The 17,705-nt window shown below is 40.3% G+C and overlaps 1 protein-coding gene and 1 pseudogene across 3 annotated transcripts in view; both read left to right on the top strand.

Annotated features, from left to right (window-relative positions):
* MYO1E (myosin IE) overlaps window positions 1–17,705 on the top strand; it is a 247,820-nt gene that overhangs the window by 165,327 nt on the left and 64,788 nt on the right. For all 3 annotated transcript variants that reach the window (XM_077128062.1, XM_077128063.1, XM_077128064.1), the window contains one exon: window positions 12,069–12,175. In XM_077128062.1, coding sequence (XP_076984177.1) covers window positions 12,069–12,175 — 107 coding nt within the window. The remainder of the gene's footprint in view (window positions 1–12,068; window positions 12,176–17,705) is intronic.
* LOC143656193 (heat shock protein HSP 90-beta-like) lies at window positions 285–12,058 on the top strand (annotated as a pseudogene).

Genomic DNA, 17,705 nt, shown 5'->3' with positions numbered 1-17,705 from the left:
TCCCCAAAATCCTTCCTCTTTTAAAAGATTGAAGTAAATTAATCAAGACCCACCTGGAATGGGTGGAGTCACATCTTCCTCTAATCAAAGGTTAATACCCACAATGAGCAAGTCACATCTCTGTGGAGATAATCTTATCAAGTTTCCAACCTATAGTGCTGAATAAAGATTTAACAGAAACGGCTGCCTCCACATGATGGATTAGGATACAACCATGTCTTTTCTATGGTATGTAATCCTTTCAAACCAACGCAATATGTATGAGTTCTTTCTCTTTATTTCTTTTTCTGGAGTGATGCAAATGTTCTAAAAAATGAAGTGCACTATGGAAAGGAGGAAGTGGAGGTTTTTGCCTTCCAGACAAACATTGCCCAACTTATTTTTCTTATCATCAATACTTTCTATTCCAACAAGGAAATTTTCCTTCTGGAGTTGATCTCTAATGCTTCTCATTCTTTGGACAAGATTCACTGTGAAAGCCTGGTAGACCTCTCCAAATTGGGCAGTAGTAAAGAGTTGAAAATTGGCATCATCCCCACCCCCCAGGAACATACCCTGACTCTCATGGATACAGGCATTGGCATGACCAAGGCTGATCTCATAAATAATTTGAGAACCATTGCCAAGTCTGGTACCAAAGCATTTATGGAGGCACTGCAGGCTGGGACAGATATCTCCATGATTGAGCAATTTAGTGTTGACTTCTACTCTGCCTACTTGGTGGCAGAGAAAGTGATTGTGATCACAAAGCACAAAGATGATAAGCAGTATGCCTGAGAGTCTTCCACTGGGGGTTCCTTCATTGTTCATGTTGACCATGGGGAGCCTATTGGCCAGGGTACCAAAGAGATCTTGCATCTTAAAGAAGAACATATGGAGTTCTGCGGAGAGGTGGGTCAAAGAAGTGGTGAAGAAGCACTCATAGTTCATATGCTACCCCGTTACCTTTTATTTAGAAAAGGAATGAGAGAAGGAAATCAATGATGATGAAGCAGAGGAAGAGAACAGTAAGAAAGAAGAAGATAAGGATGATAAAGAGAAGCCCAAGATTGAAGATATGGGTTCAGATAAAGAGGATGATATTGGTAAGGACAAGAAAACCAAGAGTATTAAGAAGTACACTGATCAAAAAGAACTGAACAAGACAGAAACCCTGATGACATCACCCAGGAGGAATATGGAGAATTCTACAAGAGTCTTTCCAACAATTGGGAAGACCACCTGGCAGTCAAGCACTTCTCTGTGGGAGGTCAGTTGGAATTTCAGGCATTGCTGTTCATCCCCCACTGAGCTCCCATTGACCACTTCGAAAACAAGAAGAAAAAGAACGACATCAGATTTTCCGTCTTTTGTGTGTCCATCATGGACAACTGAGATGAATTGATATCAGAGTATCTCAACTTCATTCATGGCATGATTGACTGTGAGGCCCTGCACCTGAACATCTCATGAGAAATGTTGCAGCAGAGCAAAATCTTGAAGGTCATTCACAAAAACACTGTGAAGATATGCATTGGGCTCTTCTCTGAGCTGACAAAGACAAGAACTACAAGAAATTTTATGAGGCATTCTCTAAAAACCTGAAGCTTGGAATCCATGAGGATTCCACTAACTAATGATGCCTTTCTGAGTGGCTGCGCTGTCACACCTCCCAGTCTGAAAATGAGATGGCTTCTCTTTCTGAATATGTCTCACATGAAGGAGACCCAGAAGTCCATCTATTACATCACTGGTGACAGCAAAGAGCAGGTGGCCAACTCGGCTTTGGTGGAGCAAGTGCAGACGCAGAGCTTTGAGGTGGTCTAAATCACTGAGCCTGTTGATGAGTACTGCACGCAGCAGCTCAAGGAGTTTGATCGGAAGAGCCTGGTCTCAGTTAACAAGGGGGGTTTGGAGCTACCTGAGGATGAGGACGAGAAATAGAAAGTGGAGAAGAGTAAAGCCAAGTTTGAAGACCTCTGCAAGCTTATGAAGGAAATCTTGCATTAAAAGGTTGAGAAGGTGACGGTTTCCAATAGGCTTGTGTCTTCATCCTGTTGTATTGTATTATAACTAGCATGTGTGGATGGACAGCCAACATGGAGCGAATCATGAAAGCCCAGGCAGTTTTGGAAAACTCTACAATGGGTTACATGGTGGCCAAAAAGCACCTGGAGATCAACCTTGACCACCCCATTGTGGGGACACTGCAGCAGAAGACTGAGGCAGACAAAAATGACAAGACAGGCGCCCCGCAGCAGCCGAGCCGCCCGACCTCCCTACCCCCTCTCTCTCTCCGCCGGACCGCCGCGCGGCGCACGCGCCCCGCAGCAGCCGAGCCGCCCGACCTCCCTACCCCCTCTCTCTCTCCGCCGGACCGCCGCGCGGCGCACGCGCCCCGCAGCAGCCGAGCCGCCCGACCTCCCTACCCCCTCTCTCTCTCCGCCGGACCGCCGCGCGGCGCACGCGCCCCGCAGCAGCCGAGCCGCCCGACCTCCCTACCCCCTCTCTCTCTCCGCCGGACCGCCGCGCGGCGCACGCGCCCCGCAGCAGCCGAGCCGCCCGACCTCCCTACCCCCTCTCTCTCTCCGCTGGACCGCCGCGCGGCGCACGCGCCCCGCAGCAGCCGAGCCGCCCGACCTCCCTACCCCCTCTCTCTCTCCGCCGGACCGCCGCGCGGCGCACGCGCCCCACAGCAGCCGAGCCGCCCGACCTCCCTACCCCCCTCCTCCCCCTCCTGCTCCGGCTGCTCTCCAACCAACACGGTGCCCTCTTCACCCGCCTTCACCGTGCTCCTCCGCTACCAGCCTCGACAGCCTTGCCGCCCTCACCTTTCCTCCTCCAGAACAACTACTGGGGGAGTGGAGATAATACAGAGCAGCTCCCGGAGCCACGAGGGAGATCAAAGGGACAGCGTACCCCATCCTGGAACGGCTGACTATCTGGGAGAACCAGCTCCGGTGAGATCACCAAGGGGCACGGGCTTTCCTGGGTGGGACAGCAAGCGACCGGAGTCCCTCCCTTCCACCTTCCCAGGCCAGCTGGTAGAATTGGACAGGCGGTCCCCTTAGGCCGCGGCGGCTCGTGCCCCCACCACACGAGGCCTCCCGGAACAACTGAGATAGTTGGGTCGGAAATCCCCAGACTGTGGAGAACAGTGACCGGGGGATCCCTTCCAAACACGTGACTCCCCCGTCGGCTGGGAGCAGTGCACTCTCCCGGGCTGCGACAGCTGGCGCCCTCCCTCCACGCTTGGTGCCCCGGGCCGACTAGCTAATTTAGCCGGACGCTCTCCTGTGCTGGGACAGCCGGCGACCCTCCCCGCGTTTGGAACCCCGGGCCGGCTGGCATTCTTCCAAGACGCTTCGGTTGCCGAACCTCCCCTACGGCGAGAGTTTTCCAGAGTTGAGGGACCCACAGCAACTTTCGCTGGTGGAACCCACAGACAGGCGTGTGCCACGTGCGCCACCTACTGGGCAGGATAGGAAGAAAAGAACCCAGAGACTGCGCAGAAAAACCTTTCAACCTGTGGGGTCGAACACCCGGGGAAATCTGACTAAATGCCCAGACGCCAGCAGAAGATAACGGATCACGCTCAGAAAATTGAACATATGGCCCAGTCAAACGAAGAAACCAATAGTTCAAATGAGATACAGGAGCTGAAACAACTAATGCTGAATATACGAAGAGAAATGGAAAACCTCTTCAAAAACGAAATCGATAAATTGAGGGAGGACATGAAGAAGACATGGGCTGAACATAAAGAAGAAATAGAAAAACTGAAAAAACAAATCACAGAACTTATGGAAGTGAAAGATAAAGTAGAAAAGATGGAAAAAACAATGGATACCTACAATGACAGATTTAAAGAAACAGAAGATAGAATTAGTGATTTGGAGGATGAAACATCTGAACTCCAAAAAGAAACAGAAACTATCCGGAAAAGAATGGAAAAATTTGAACAAGGTATCAGGGAACTCAAGGACAATGTGAACCGTACAAATATACGTGTAGTGGGTATCCCAGAAGGAGAAGAGAAGGGAAAAGGAGGAGAAAAACTAATGGAAGAAATTATCACTGAAAATTTCCCAACTCTTATGAAAGACCTAAAATTACAGATCCAAGAAGTGCAGCGCACCCCAAAGAGATTAGACACAAATAGGCGTTCCCCAAGACACTTACTAGTTAGAATGTCAGAGGTCAAAGAGAAAGAGAGGATCTTGAAGGCAGCGAGAGAAAAACAATCCGTCACATACAAGGGAAACCCAATAAGACTATGTGTAGATTTCTCAGCAGAAACCATGGAAGCTAGAAGACAGTGGGATGATATATTTAAGTTACTAAAAGAGAAAAACTGCCAGCCAAGACTCCTATATCCAGCAAAATTGTCCTTCAAAAATGAGGGAGAATTTAAAACATTCTCAGACAAAAAGTCACTAAGAGAATTTGTGACCAAGAGACCAGCTTTGCAAGAAATACTAAAGGAAGCACTAGAGTCAGATACAAAAAGACAGAAGAGAGAGACATGGAGAAAAGTGTAGAAAGAAGGAAAGACAGATATGATATATATAATACAAAAGGCAAAATGGTAGAGGAAAATATTATCCAAACAGTAATAACTCTAAATGTCAATGGACTGAATTCCCCAATTAAAAGACATAGACTGGCAGAATGGATTAAAAAACAGGATCCTTCTATATGCTGTCTACAGGAAACACATCTTAGACCCAAAGATAAATATAGGTTGAAAGTGAAAGGTTGGGAAAAGATATTTCATGCAAACAACAACCAGAAAAGAGCAGGAGTGGCTATACTAATATCCAACAAATTAGACTTCAAATGTAAAACAGTTAAAAGAGACAAAGAAGGACACTATATACTAATAAAAGGAACAATTAAACAAGAAGACATAACAATCATAAATATTTACGCACCGAACCAGAATGCCCCAAAATACGTGAGGAATACACTGCAAACACTGAAAAGGGAAATAGACACATATACCATAATAGTTGGAGACTTCAATTCACCACTCTCATCAATGGACAGAACATCTACACAGAGGATCAATAAAGAAATAGAGAACCTGAATATTACTATAAATGAACTTGACTTAACAGACATTTATAGGACATTACATCCCACAACAGCAGGATACACCTTTTTTTCAAGTGCTCATGGATCATTCTCAAAGATAGACCATATGCTGGGTCACAAAGCAAGTCTTAACAAATTTAAAAAGATTGAAATCATACACAACACTTTCTCGGATCATAAAGGAATGAAGTTGGAAATCAATAATAGGCGGAGTGCCAGAAAATTCATAAATACATGGAGGCTCAACAACACACTCTTAAACAACAAGTGGGTCAAAGAAGAAATTGCAAGAGAAATTAGTAAATACCTAGAGGCAAATGAAAATGAAGACACAACATATCAAAACTTATGGGACGCAGCAAAGGCAGTGCTAAGAGGGAAATTTATTGCCCTAAATGCTTTTATCAGAAAAGAAGAAAAGGCAAAAATGCAGGAATTAACTGTCCACTTGGAAGAACTGGAGAAAGAACAGCAAACTAATCCCAAAGCAAGCAAAAGGAAAGAAATAACAAAGATTAGAGCAGAAATAAATGAAATTGAAAACATGAAAACAATAGAGAAAATCAATAAGACCAGAAGTTGGTTCTATGAGAAAATCAATAAGATTGATGGGCCCTTAGCAAGATTGACAAAAAGAAGAAGAGAGAGGATGCAAATAAATAAGATTAGAAATGAAAGAGGAGACATAACTACTGACCTCACAGAAATAAAGGAGGTAATAACAGGATACTATGAACAACTTTACGCTAATAAATACAACAATTTAGAAGAAATGGACAGGTTCCTGGAAAGACATGAACAACCAACTTTGACTCAAGAAGAAATAGACGACCTCAACAAACCAATCACAAGTAAAGAGATTGAATTAGTTATTCAAAAGCTCCCTAAAAAGAAAAGTCCAGGACCAGACGGCTTCACATGTGAATTCTATCAAACATTCCAGAAAGAATTAGTACCTACTCTCCTCAAACTCTTCAACATAATCGAAGTGGAGGGAAAACTACCTAATTCATTCTATGAAGCCAACATCACCCTCATACCAAAACCAGGCAAAGATATTACAAAAAAAGAAAACTACAGACCAATCTCTCTAATGAATACAGATGCAAAAATCCTCAATAAAATTCTAGCAAATCGTATCCAACAACACATTAAAAGAATTATACATCATGACCAAGTAGGATTCATCCCAGGTATGCAAGGATGGTTCAACATAAGAAAATCAATTAATGTAATACACCATATCAACAAATCAAAGCAGAAAAATCACATGATCATCTCAATTGATGCAGAGAAGGCATTTGACAAGATTCAACATCCTTTCCTGCTGAAAACACTTCAAAAGATAGGAATACAAGGGAACTTCCTTAAAATGATAGAGGGAATATATGAAAAACCCACAGCTAATATCATCCTCAATGGGGAAAAATTGAAAACTTTCCCCCTAAGATCAGGAACAAGACAAGGATGTCCACTATCACCACTATTATTCAACATTGTGTTGGAAGTTCTAGCCAGAGCAATTAGGCAAGAAAAAGAAATACAAGGCATCAAAATTGGAAAGGAAGAAGTAAAACTATCACTGTTTGCAGACGATATGATACTATATGTAGAAAACCCAGAAAAATCCACAACAAAATTACTAGAGCTAATAAATGAGTACAGCAAAGTAGCAGGCTACAAGATCAACATTCAAAAATCTGTAGCTTTTCTATACACTAGTAATGAACAAGCTGAGGTAGAAATCAAGAAAGGAATCCCATTTACAATCGCAACTAAAAGAATAAAATACCTAGGAATAAATTTAACCAAAGAGACAAAAAACCTATATAAAGAAAACTACAAAAAACTGTTAAAAGAAATCACAGAAGACCTAAATAGATGGAAGGGCGTACCGTGTTCATGGATTGGAAGACTAAATATAGTTAAGATGTCAATCCTACCTAAATTGATTTACAGATTCAATGCAATACCAATCAAAATCCCAACAACATATTTTTCAGAAATAGAAAAACCAATAAGCAAATTTATCTGGAAGGGCAGGGTACCCCGAATTGCTAAAAACATCTTGAGGAAAAAAAACGAAGCTGGAGGTCTCGCGCTGCCTGACTTTAAGGCATATTATGAAGCCACAGTGGTCAAAACAGCATGGTATTGGCATAAAGATAGATATATCGACCAATGGAATCGAATAGAGTGCTCAGATATAGACCCTCTCATCTATGGACATTTGATCTTTGATAAGGCAGTCAAGCCAACTCACCTGGGACAGAACAGTCTCTTCAATAAATGGTGCCTAGAGAACTGGATATCCATATGCAAAAGAATGAAAGAGGACCCATCTCTCACACCCTATACAAAAGTTAACTCAAAATGGATCAAAGATCTAAACATTGGGTCTAAGACCATAAAACAGTTAGAGGAAAATGTTGGGAGATATCTTATGGATCTTACAACTGGAGGTGGTTTTATGGACCTTAAACCTAAAGCAAGAACACTGAAGAAGGAAATAAATAAATGGGAGCTTCTCAAAATTAAACACTTTTGTGCATCAGAGAACTTCATCAAGAAAGTAGAAAGACAGCCTACACAATGGGAGACAATATTTGGAAATGACATATCAGATAAGGGTCTAGTATCCAGAATTTATAAAGAGATTATTCAACTCAACAACAAAAAGACAGCCAACCCAATTACAAAATGGGAAAAAGACTTAAACAGACACCTACCAGAAGAAGAAATACGGATGGCCAAGAGGCACATGAAGAGATGCTCAATGTCCCTGGCCATTAGAGAAATGCAAATCAAAACCACAATGAGATATCATCTCACACCCACCAGAATGGCCATTATCAACAAAACAGAAAATGACAAGTGCTGGAGAGGATGCGGAGAAAGAGGCACACTTATCCACTGTTGGTGGGAATGTCAAAGGGTGCAACCACTGTGGAAGGCAGTTTGGCGGTTCCTCAAAAAGCTGAATATAGAATTGCCATACGACCCAGCAATACCATTGCTAGGTATCTACTCAAAGGACTTAAGGGCAAAGACACAAACGGACATTTGCACACCAATGTTTATAGCAGCGTTATTTACAATTGCAAAGAGATGGAAACAGCCAAAATCTCCATCAACAGAGGAGTGGCTAAACAAACTGTGGTATATACATACGATGGAATATTATGCAGCTTTAAGACAAGATAAACTTGTGAACCATGTGATAACATGGATGGACCTAGAGAATATTATGCTGAGTGAATCCAGCCAAAAACTAAAGGACAAATACTGTATGGTCCCACTGTTGTGAACGGACATTCGAGAATAAACTTGAAATATGTCATTGGTAACAGAGTTCAGCAGGAGTTAGAAACAGGGTAAGACAATGGGTAATTGAAGCTGAAGGGATACAGATTGTGCAACAGGACTAGATACAAAAACTCAAAAATGGACAGCACAATAATACCTAATTGTAAAGTAATCATGTTAAAATACTGAATGAAGCTGCATCTGAGCTATAGGGTTTTTTTTTGTTTTTGGTTTGCTTGTTGGTTTGTTTGTTGTTGTTGTTTTTTACTATTACTACTACTTTTATTTCTTTTCTTTATATTAACATTTTATATCTTTTTCTGTTGTGTTGCTAGTTCCTCTAAACTGATGCAAATGTACTAAGAAACAATGATCATGCATCTATGTGATGATGTTAAGAATTACTGAGTGCATATGTAGAATGGTATGATTTCTAAATGTTGTGTTAATTTCTTTTTTTTCTTTCCGTTAATAAAAAAAAAAAAAAAAAAAAAAAAAAAAAAAAAAAAAAAAAAAAAAAAAAATGACAAGACAGTCAAGGACCTGGTGGCACTATTGTTTGAAACTGTGTTGCGCTCCTCTGGCTTCTCCTTGAGGTTTCCCTGACCCACTCAAACCGCATCTTCCACATGATCAAGCTAGGTTTAGGCGTGAAGATGAAGTGACTGCAGAGCCAGGGCTGCTGTTCCTGATGAGATTCCTGCACCTTGAGGGCGACAAAAGATGCATCTCACATGGAAGAAGTAGATTAGGTGTTTATATACCCATAAACCTTGTATCCACTGTATAGTGGTCCCCTGGTTCCCACAACAGCACTGGTGGCCTGTCCCACCTGGCTCCATCTACTGATACCTAGTGGGTTTTTTTCCCCTTTCCTGTCCAAGGCAGGTTGCAAGGGCCATGAGCTCCATTCCATTTGACAATGGGTTTGGATGTTGTGTATTGTGAGTTTTTTGTTGTTGTTCTGAAATTAAAGTGCACAAATAAAAACTATGCAGTTTTATACACACACAAAAAGTTGTATTCCCATTAGCAAAAATTAATCACCCCTCCACTGAAGGCTTCTTTTTAATGCACATTTAAAAAAAAAAAAAGAAGAATGCATTGCTTAAAAAAAAAAAAAAAGGATAACAAATCTTGGCAAAAATGTAGAGTATTTTGAACTGTCATACATTTCTGGTGGGAATGTAAAATGGGGCAATCACTTTGGATAAGTCTGTCAGTTCTTCTAAAAGTTAAACTTATCACCCAGCCATTCTACCAAGGTATATGCCTAAATGAAATGAAAATGTATCTCCATGCAAATATGTGTACATGAATGTAAATAGTAGCATAAAACACAATAGCTCCAAAGAGGAAAGAATACAAATACCTATCAACTGAAGAATGGATAAACAAATACTGTGTATCCATCCAGTGAAATATTATTCAGCTATAAAAATAAATGAAGTATTGATACATACTACAATATGGATGAACAAAAACATTAAGTACAACTGGGCAGTCACAAGGGCCACATATGTATGGTTCCATTATATGAAATGCCAAGAATAGGCAAATGCATGGAGAAAGTAAAAAAATTCATTGTTATATAGGGAGAAGATTTTTAGGGGAAATGGAATGTAACTGCTACTGGATACAAGGTTTCTTTTTGGGGTGATGAAAATGTTGTAATAGTGGTTGTGTGGATGGATGCAACACTCTGAATACACTAAAAACCACTGAACTGTATACTTAAATTGGTGAATTATATGGGTGTGAATTATATCTCAATAAAGCTATTTTAAAAAATTTTAATTATCCCTCCACCTGAAGTCTTCTGTTTAATACCAACTCATCTAATCAATCCCTCTGTATCACACTAAATTATCCCTATCTTTGTTAGGAAGGTGATACATCGTTGTGGGTAAGGAGACTTTGGTAGTCCATAGACTTTGTTTCAGTCCTCAGCTTTGCTGCTTACTACTGTGGCATCTTCAGCAAAACTTTATTTCTTTAAATTTCTCATCTATGAAACAGAATAATAGTAGTTACTTTTTAGAGTCATTCTACAGCATAGATAATCCATATGTCCAGTCCACTGTGTATGCTCAGTAAATATTATCCATCACCATTTTGAGCTAGAGGGAACTATGTCAAGTGACACATGCTTAAGTTAAACTTGGCTCTTTATGATTTTTTCTTTCAAATTTTATTGTGGTAACACATGTATAACATAAAATTTCCTATTTTAACCATTCTTAAGCACAATTCAGTGGCATTAATTATATTTACAATATGTGGTTCCATCCCCACTATCCATTAACAAAACTTTTACTCTGAAGGTATGCTGTTAAAGAACTGCTTAGGACAGAAGGAGCTATAAAGTTACTCTTGCTGTTTTGGTAATTTTTTAAAGAAGGCTTATTATAAGATACTGCAGTCCTCCCCCCCTTCCTCTTATGAGTTACAGAAACTGTCAGATTTGTTCTGTAGTGCGGTCTACATCAACAAAGAAGATAAAAGTCAAATTACTTTTTCATCATAGGGCTTTGCTTTGATTATGGAACCTGTGCAGCTTTGTCCTCGATTTCAAGAATTGCGAAGAATGCTATATTCTGGACATCTAAACAGCAAACTGAATTCACCAGTGAAATCTTGCTTTGAATATACCCAAGAGTTTTTCTCAAGGGTTTCAGATTTCCCAAGCCCATGAAAACCGAAAGGCCCTAATTGAGAGAGGGTTGTCTTCTGCAAGCAAATCACTTCTGCTCACTTAGCAATGGTTTTCTGGCTTTGGAGATGGCTTTTCACTATTTTCTTTTAGAGGTTTTCTCTCTTCTTATTATTTGCTTGGAAGAAGAGATTGCATGTGTTCTAGCCACATCCTTGGGCCCACAGAGTATGCTTAGCTGGGTGGTAGAGGTAATGCTGATGCAAGCTCTGCCTCTGTATCTTCAAACAAAGCTTGAGAAACTCATGATTTGAAGCAAGTTTAGCTTTCCTTATGTAGTTTCTTCTGCTTGAACGTAGTTGACCTTTGGGTGCCCAATGAGATAAATGATTTTACATGGTATATTTTAACTTTGTGAAGTCATAAATGATCTGCCACATTGAAACTGCTCAAACTCTGTGAAGTTTGGAAAAGAATACATGGAGGAAAAAGTTGTGTAGAGATGCCATATGAGAAGTTTATAAATTCTAAGTTTTTATGAATCGCACATATTTTGTGCATTGTGAATTTCTATCATTTTAATAGAATGGTTCTTCCTTGGTTGGATTTTCAGTAAAGAAAGCAAAAATTGTTTTAATGATTTATCCTTGCAAATAATTTGCCTCCCCAAAAGAAAAGTAATGAGGAGTGTATTTACAAAGACTCTAAGTCAATATAATATGAACTTACTTTGTTATTAACATGACATCTTCCTTGCACTGAATGAAATGAATTGTTATTTACTACGATTTTTGTTGTTTTGATTGGTTTTAGTAACTGTACTAAAAATACCCAGTTGCTTTCAAAGATCAAATTTCAGACGTATTTAAGGGTTAAAATCATCATTAAAGTCAATAGAGCTTTAAGAGAGTCTAAGCTTAATGAACAAATTATCATAATATTTCCACCCTGGAGTGTCACATCAAAGTATTCTTTGAAAGCTGATCTATAAAGGGGAAAGTTTCGTGTTTCTGATGTTATTCTTCCTTTCTAGAAACAAGCCAATGACCTTGTGAGCACCCTAATGAAATGTACACCTCACTACATTCGCTGCATAAAACCAAATGAAACGAAGAAGCCCAAAGACTGGGAGGAAAGCAGGTATGGGCATAGTTGGGCCCTGGTATGTGTTTGTCATGCCCTGGTGTCTTAACTTTTTCAGAACCGATCCTATATATACATATTTCTTTCCTTAATTGTGAAAAATGGCATATGTACTAAAAAGCAATAAATTTCAAAGCACATTGCAACAATTTGTTGTAGAACAGATTTCAGAGTTTGATATAGGTTGCAATTCCACAATTTTAGGTTTTCACTTCTAGCTGTTCCAAGACACTGGAGACTAAAGGAAATATCAATATAATGACTCCATAATCATACACATTTGTTAGGATTTAACTTCTCTGTTATAACCCCATGTTCTAGTTTGCTAGCTGCTGGAATGCAACACACCAGAGACAGATTGGCTTTTAATAAAAGGGGATTTATTTCATTAATTCTTCAGAGGAAAGGCAGCTAACTTTCAACTGAGGGTCTTTCTTACGTGGGAAGGCACAGGGTGATCTCTGCTGGCCTTCTTTACAGGCCTCTGGGTTCCAACAGCTTTCCCCAGGATGATTTCTTTCTGCTTCTCCAAAGGCCTGGGCTGAGCTGAGAGTGCTGAGATGAGGTGTGCTGAGCTGCTTGGGCTGTGCTATGTTGTACTCTCTCATTTAAGCACTAGCCAATTAAATCAAACATCATTCATTGCAGCAGGCACGCTTCCTGGCTGACTGCAGATATAATCAGCAACAGATGAGGTTCACACTTCATTGGCTCATGGCCACAGCAGTAGATCCAGGCACCTTCACCTGGCCAAGTTGACAACTAAATCTAACTACCACACCCCACCTTCTCCTTTGATCTTACTCCCACTCTTTAGGGGTATTTGGGCTATGCCCATAATAACTTTTTCATATTGAAAAGGGCTGTTGATAATACAGGATAGGGGGATAGAACTATTGGTGTTCTGGAGAGGCTGGCCCCTCTGCATTTCAGGACTTATCTGGCCTCGGAACTTATCTGGAGGTTATTGGCTTTTGAAAAGTAATCCTAATGCATGGTATCTTTGTAGAATCTCAGAGATCCAACATCCTAGGTGTTCTCTAGGGTTGGCAGAAATGGTTTTGGTTGGGTGTTGGCAACCCATGATAAGTGACAATGTCTAACTGAGGCTTGTACTGAACTCTCTCAGCCACTGATACCTTATTTGTTACACTTCTTTTCCCCCTGTTGGTCAGGATGGCATTGTCTATCCAATGGTGCCAGGGCCAGGCTTGTTCTTTTTTTTTTTCAATTCTTTTTTTTAGTTAATTTTTAATTTAAAAAAATATATAACAACAAACAAACAAAACATTCTTAACATATGATCATTCTGTTTTATATATATAATCAGTAATTCACAATATCATCCCATAGTTGCATATTCATCATCATGATCATTTCTTAGAGCATTTGCATCAATTCAGAAAAAGAAATAAAAGACAATAGAAAAAAATTCATACATATCATACCCCTTACCCCTCCCTTTCATTGATCACTAGCATTTCAATCTACTAAATTTATTTTAACATTTGTTCCCCCTATTATTTATTTTTATTCCATATGTGTTACTCGTCTGTTGATAAGGTAGATAAAAGGAGCATCAGACACAAGGTTTTCACAATCACATTGGTGTGCAAATGTCCGTTTGTGTCCTTGCCCTCATGTCCTCTGAGTAGATACCTAGCAATGGTATTGCCAGGCTGTATGGCAATTCTATACTTAGCTTTCTGAGGACCCGCCAAACTGCTAGGCTCGTTCTTGGGAGACATCTCTCGTGCTGCCAGGGGGACTTTCACCCCTGCATGTCATGTCCCACGTGGCGGAGGGGGGTGATGATTTCGCTTGCGGAGCTGGGCTTAGAGAGAGAGAGAGAGAGAGTGAGGCCACATCTGTGCAACAAAAGAAATCCTCTGAAAATAACTCTTAGGCATAACTATAAGTAGACAATACATATATATTTTACCTCCTGTATTTTCTTGAAATATTCACAGTGCCATTCAGTTCGGAATTAACAATTCATAATATTGATCTTGACTAGTCTGAGGGCAGATCTTTAAAAAAATGCAAAACCTTAATGCTGTAGAATAACGGTGGTCTCAAAATTGGTTTGAAGCTCTAGGTAGACATTCTTGATCCACTCAGCTCTGATGACACCCATCAGATGTGGCCTAGAGTGCTTAGCTTGAGAGTGAAGTTCCAGAGAGCTGGATAAAAAGAAGTCTGCCATTAGGATTGCTCATGACAGTGCCAGGGCTGGGCTGTAGGCTCAGTATGGAAGAGCAGAGAGAGCCTGGTAGGGAATCGGCCAAAGGAAAGATGTGGAACCCAAGCATTCAATGTGCCTTTTCCTCCTTGACTACTGAGAAAGCCTGGTTCACTGTTCCTTTGACAACTGGCATTTGGGGGCTTGACCTATGCAAGATGGAAGGGGATGCTTGGTAGGAGAAATGATGAGAGAATGGCATTTTTGTCCCTAGCTGGGGGGTCCAGGCGCACATTTCTGACTGGCCTGGTCCCAGTGTTAATAGAAATATAGGCAGAAAAGCTGGTGAGGGAACCTGGGACTGGGTAACACTGACTGAAGAGAATAGGTTGTTGTGAAATAATCAAGACAAAGGATATGGGCATACCAGAACTGTTATCTCGTCTCTCTTTTGGAGAAAAGAAAGCAGTCTTAAGTATCAAGTGGTTTAATCAATGTTAAACTTCAGGAGAGGACCAGTTGGAAATTACCTCCTCTGCAGGACATATATAAGTTCATTTCCCATCCTACTGGCACATTCTATGGCAAATAGATAAAATATTTGATTCTTTGTAGGAGGGAAAACATACACATTAAGGAAAATGCCTAAGCTCAATCAGTGTCTGAAAGTTTTTCTTTATGTTTAAATATTTCATGGTACTGTCTGTTCTCTCATCTTAAGAAATCACGATGCTTGGACATTGAAGCCTTCCTTTTGGTCAATCCACCATCTTGTTGAATAATTTCATCAATAGATGCATGTTCCTAAGTCTTTTCTATTTAATTGTCGAAATATTTCAATTTTATGTAATCTAATGTTCCTCCTACAATGTTGTCTGCTAATGATTTCAGGCTCCGATAAGGACCTCACTCTTCTCAAGGTTCTGAGTCCATCCATGGATGACACTACTAGTATGTTTCTACAGTCCTTCTCTCAGTCAGTTTTACCTTGGTCCAAGTTCTGTCATCCACCATGAGAATTCTTCTCATTACTGTTCCACTTGACAGCTCTTTTGATAGTTAAAGTGCCAAGGCAGCCATCATGTTTCCTGTGAATCTTGTCTTCCATGGGCTAATCACTCAGTTCCTCAGCAGTTCCCCTTGGGACATGGAATCCAACCACTCCCCGTGGTCATTCTCCTGGACATACTTGTTTTGTCCTCTTCCTTTCTGAAATGTGTGGTTCCATTTTTCCTTTGATGCCAAAAGGATACCAGCAAGATGTGATCTCTTCCACCTAAAGGTAGAAAAATGGCTCTTCTCCCCCTCTTAACACTGGTTCTCATAAGAATCCCCCAGAAGGCTTATTAAAACTCAGATGTGGTCACCACCCCCAGATCTTTTGATTCAGTACGTCTAGGCTGGGGCCCAAGAGCTTGCATTTTTAAAGCTCCCAGGTACTGCAGGTGCGTTGCAGGTCTCGGACCACACTTGGAGAACTGCTGATGTGTAGAGCACATGGTTGCACTGGAATTTGGAACAACTGGTGCTGGCCTCATCATTAACTTAATATCCCTAGTCCTTGGGTTTTCCTTTTTAAACTGAAAGTTAATCTGGAACAGGTCATCCAATTTTTTACAAGTTATATTAGAGAAATTTTAAAATATATACAAAAGTTGACAGAGTAGTTTCACAAATCCCCATGTACTTGTCACCTAATGTCAATAATTACCAGCTCATGAATCATGTTCTGGCTTCATCCTCATCTGTTCCCTCCTTCATCCCCAGGTATTTTGAAACAATCGCAGACATCATATCCTTCAGTTATCAATATTTTGTTGTAAGAACTCTTGTTTATAAACACATAACCACAATAACATTATCACACCTGAAAACGATACTCATTCTTTTGATATTAGATATTAAATCTGTGTTCAAATTTTCCTGATTGTCATATATTTATTCATTTTTTTTACAGTGTATTTGATTCAGGACCCAAATAAGATCAGTCCATACATGGCAATTGATCTCTTTTTGTTCTTCTGACAATTTATTATGGAAGCAACTGGGTTATTTATTCTGTAGTTGCTCACTGTCTGAATTTTTCAAATTGGATACTTGTGGTATCGTTAGCATGTTTCTCTATCCTCTGTATATCCTAGAAATTGGTTCTTAGAATTAGAGACTTAATCAAATTCAGGTTTAATTTTTTTCTTTCACTTTCTCTTCCTTATTTCTCTTCCTCTTCCTCCTCCCTTTTTTTCTAAGAATACTTCATAGGTGATAATGTGTTTTTCCATTAGGAGGCACATGCTTGGTTCCTATCTCTTCATGCTGTTTACAGACATTGATAACCAAGGCTTATATTCATTAATTCATCATGGGTAGCAAAATCATATTTTAATTTTTGCCTTCATTTTTGAGCTGCAGTACATCTATAAGAGAAAATACCCCTTAATAACTCTACAGTACTCTGTGATGTCACCCAATTTTTTCATCCATATATCCCTATTTATTGAGCAATCATAGTATTATGCTAGGGACTGGGGAAAAGATAAAAAGACATATCCCTGATATCAAGGAGTGCTGGGTCTTGTGAAATGCTCCTGAGGATTCTAAATCTGGGAAGCCAACTTTGCTTTCTCTATGGAGGGAGAATTTCCCATTGGCCTACAGAAAGTATTTTGTAGCATGCATGGTGAGAATTAATGACAAAGCACCAGCTGTGAGACCAGCAGAAATATCACCTTCTATCTGACAGAAAGAACACTCCCAGATCATTCTCCCCATGACTGTCAGTCTGCCTCTGTCTCTGTGTCATTCTTACACACACACCCATGCATGTACATCACACTCACAGGCACGTGCAAATACACGCACAGAGCAGAAGGATGGAGTATTATAGGCAATCTCAAAAATAAATTTTGAGAGGCTTGGAAGCTGGGGTAGGGCTAGGGCTGCTTTAGCCCACCCTCCCCATCCTGTCAAAATCCACCAATCTTCTCTTCCCCAGCCCTCCCCACAAACATAATCTTAAATGAAAACCTTCCACTTGCCTTACAAATGCACCCCTACCAACACTAGCCCTTACCAAGTAGACTGCCTTGCTTAAAGCCCCTCCAATATAGAAATTGTGTATGATCTACTACTTGGAAGTTTCCAACCCTGATGCTACCTTCTCATAAAATCCAAACTAATTCATTGGCTATTGGAAGATAGAGAGAGTAAGACAGTGTTCCATTTTATTCAGTAAATCCTCTTTGAACTTTCCCATGTTTTTGTTGTTGTTGTTTGTTTTTTGTCATATCTCTTATTTAAATTGCAGTGAGGAACGTCATGACATAAATTAACCCATGTAAACTGCTT

Source organism: Tamandua tetradactyla, chromosome 14 (genome assembly GCF_023851605.1).
Source record: "Tamandua tetradactyla isolate mTamTet1 chromosome 14, mTamTet1.pri, whole genome shotgun sequence".
NCBI classification, from domain to species: Eukaryota; Metazoa; Chordata; class Mammalia; order Pilosa; family Myrmecophagidae; genus Tamandua; species Tamandua tetradactyla.
Note: the sequence above shows the minus strand (reverse complement) of the source record. Positions and strands in the feature narration are given on the sequence as shown.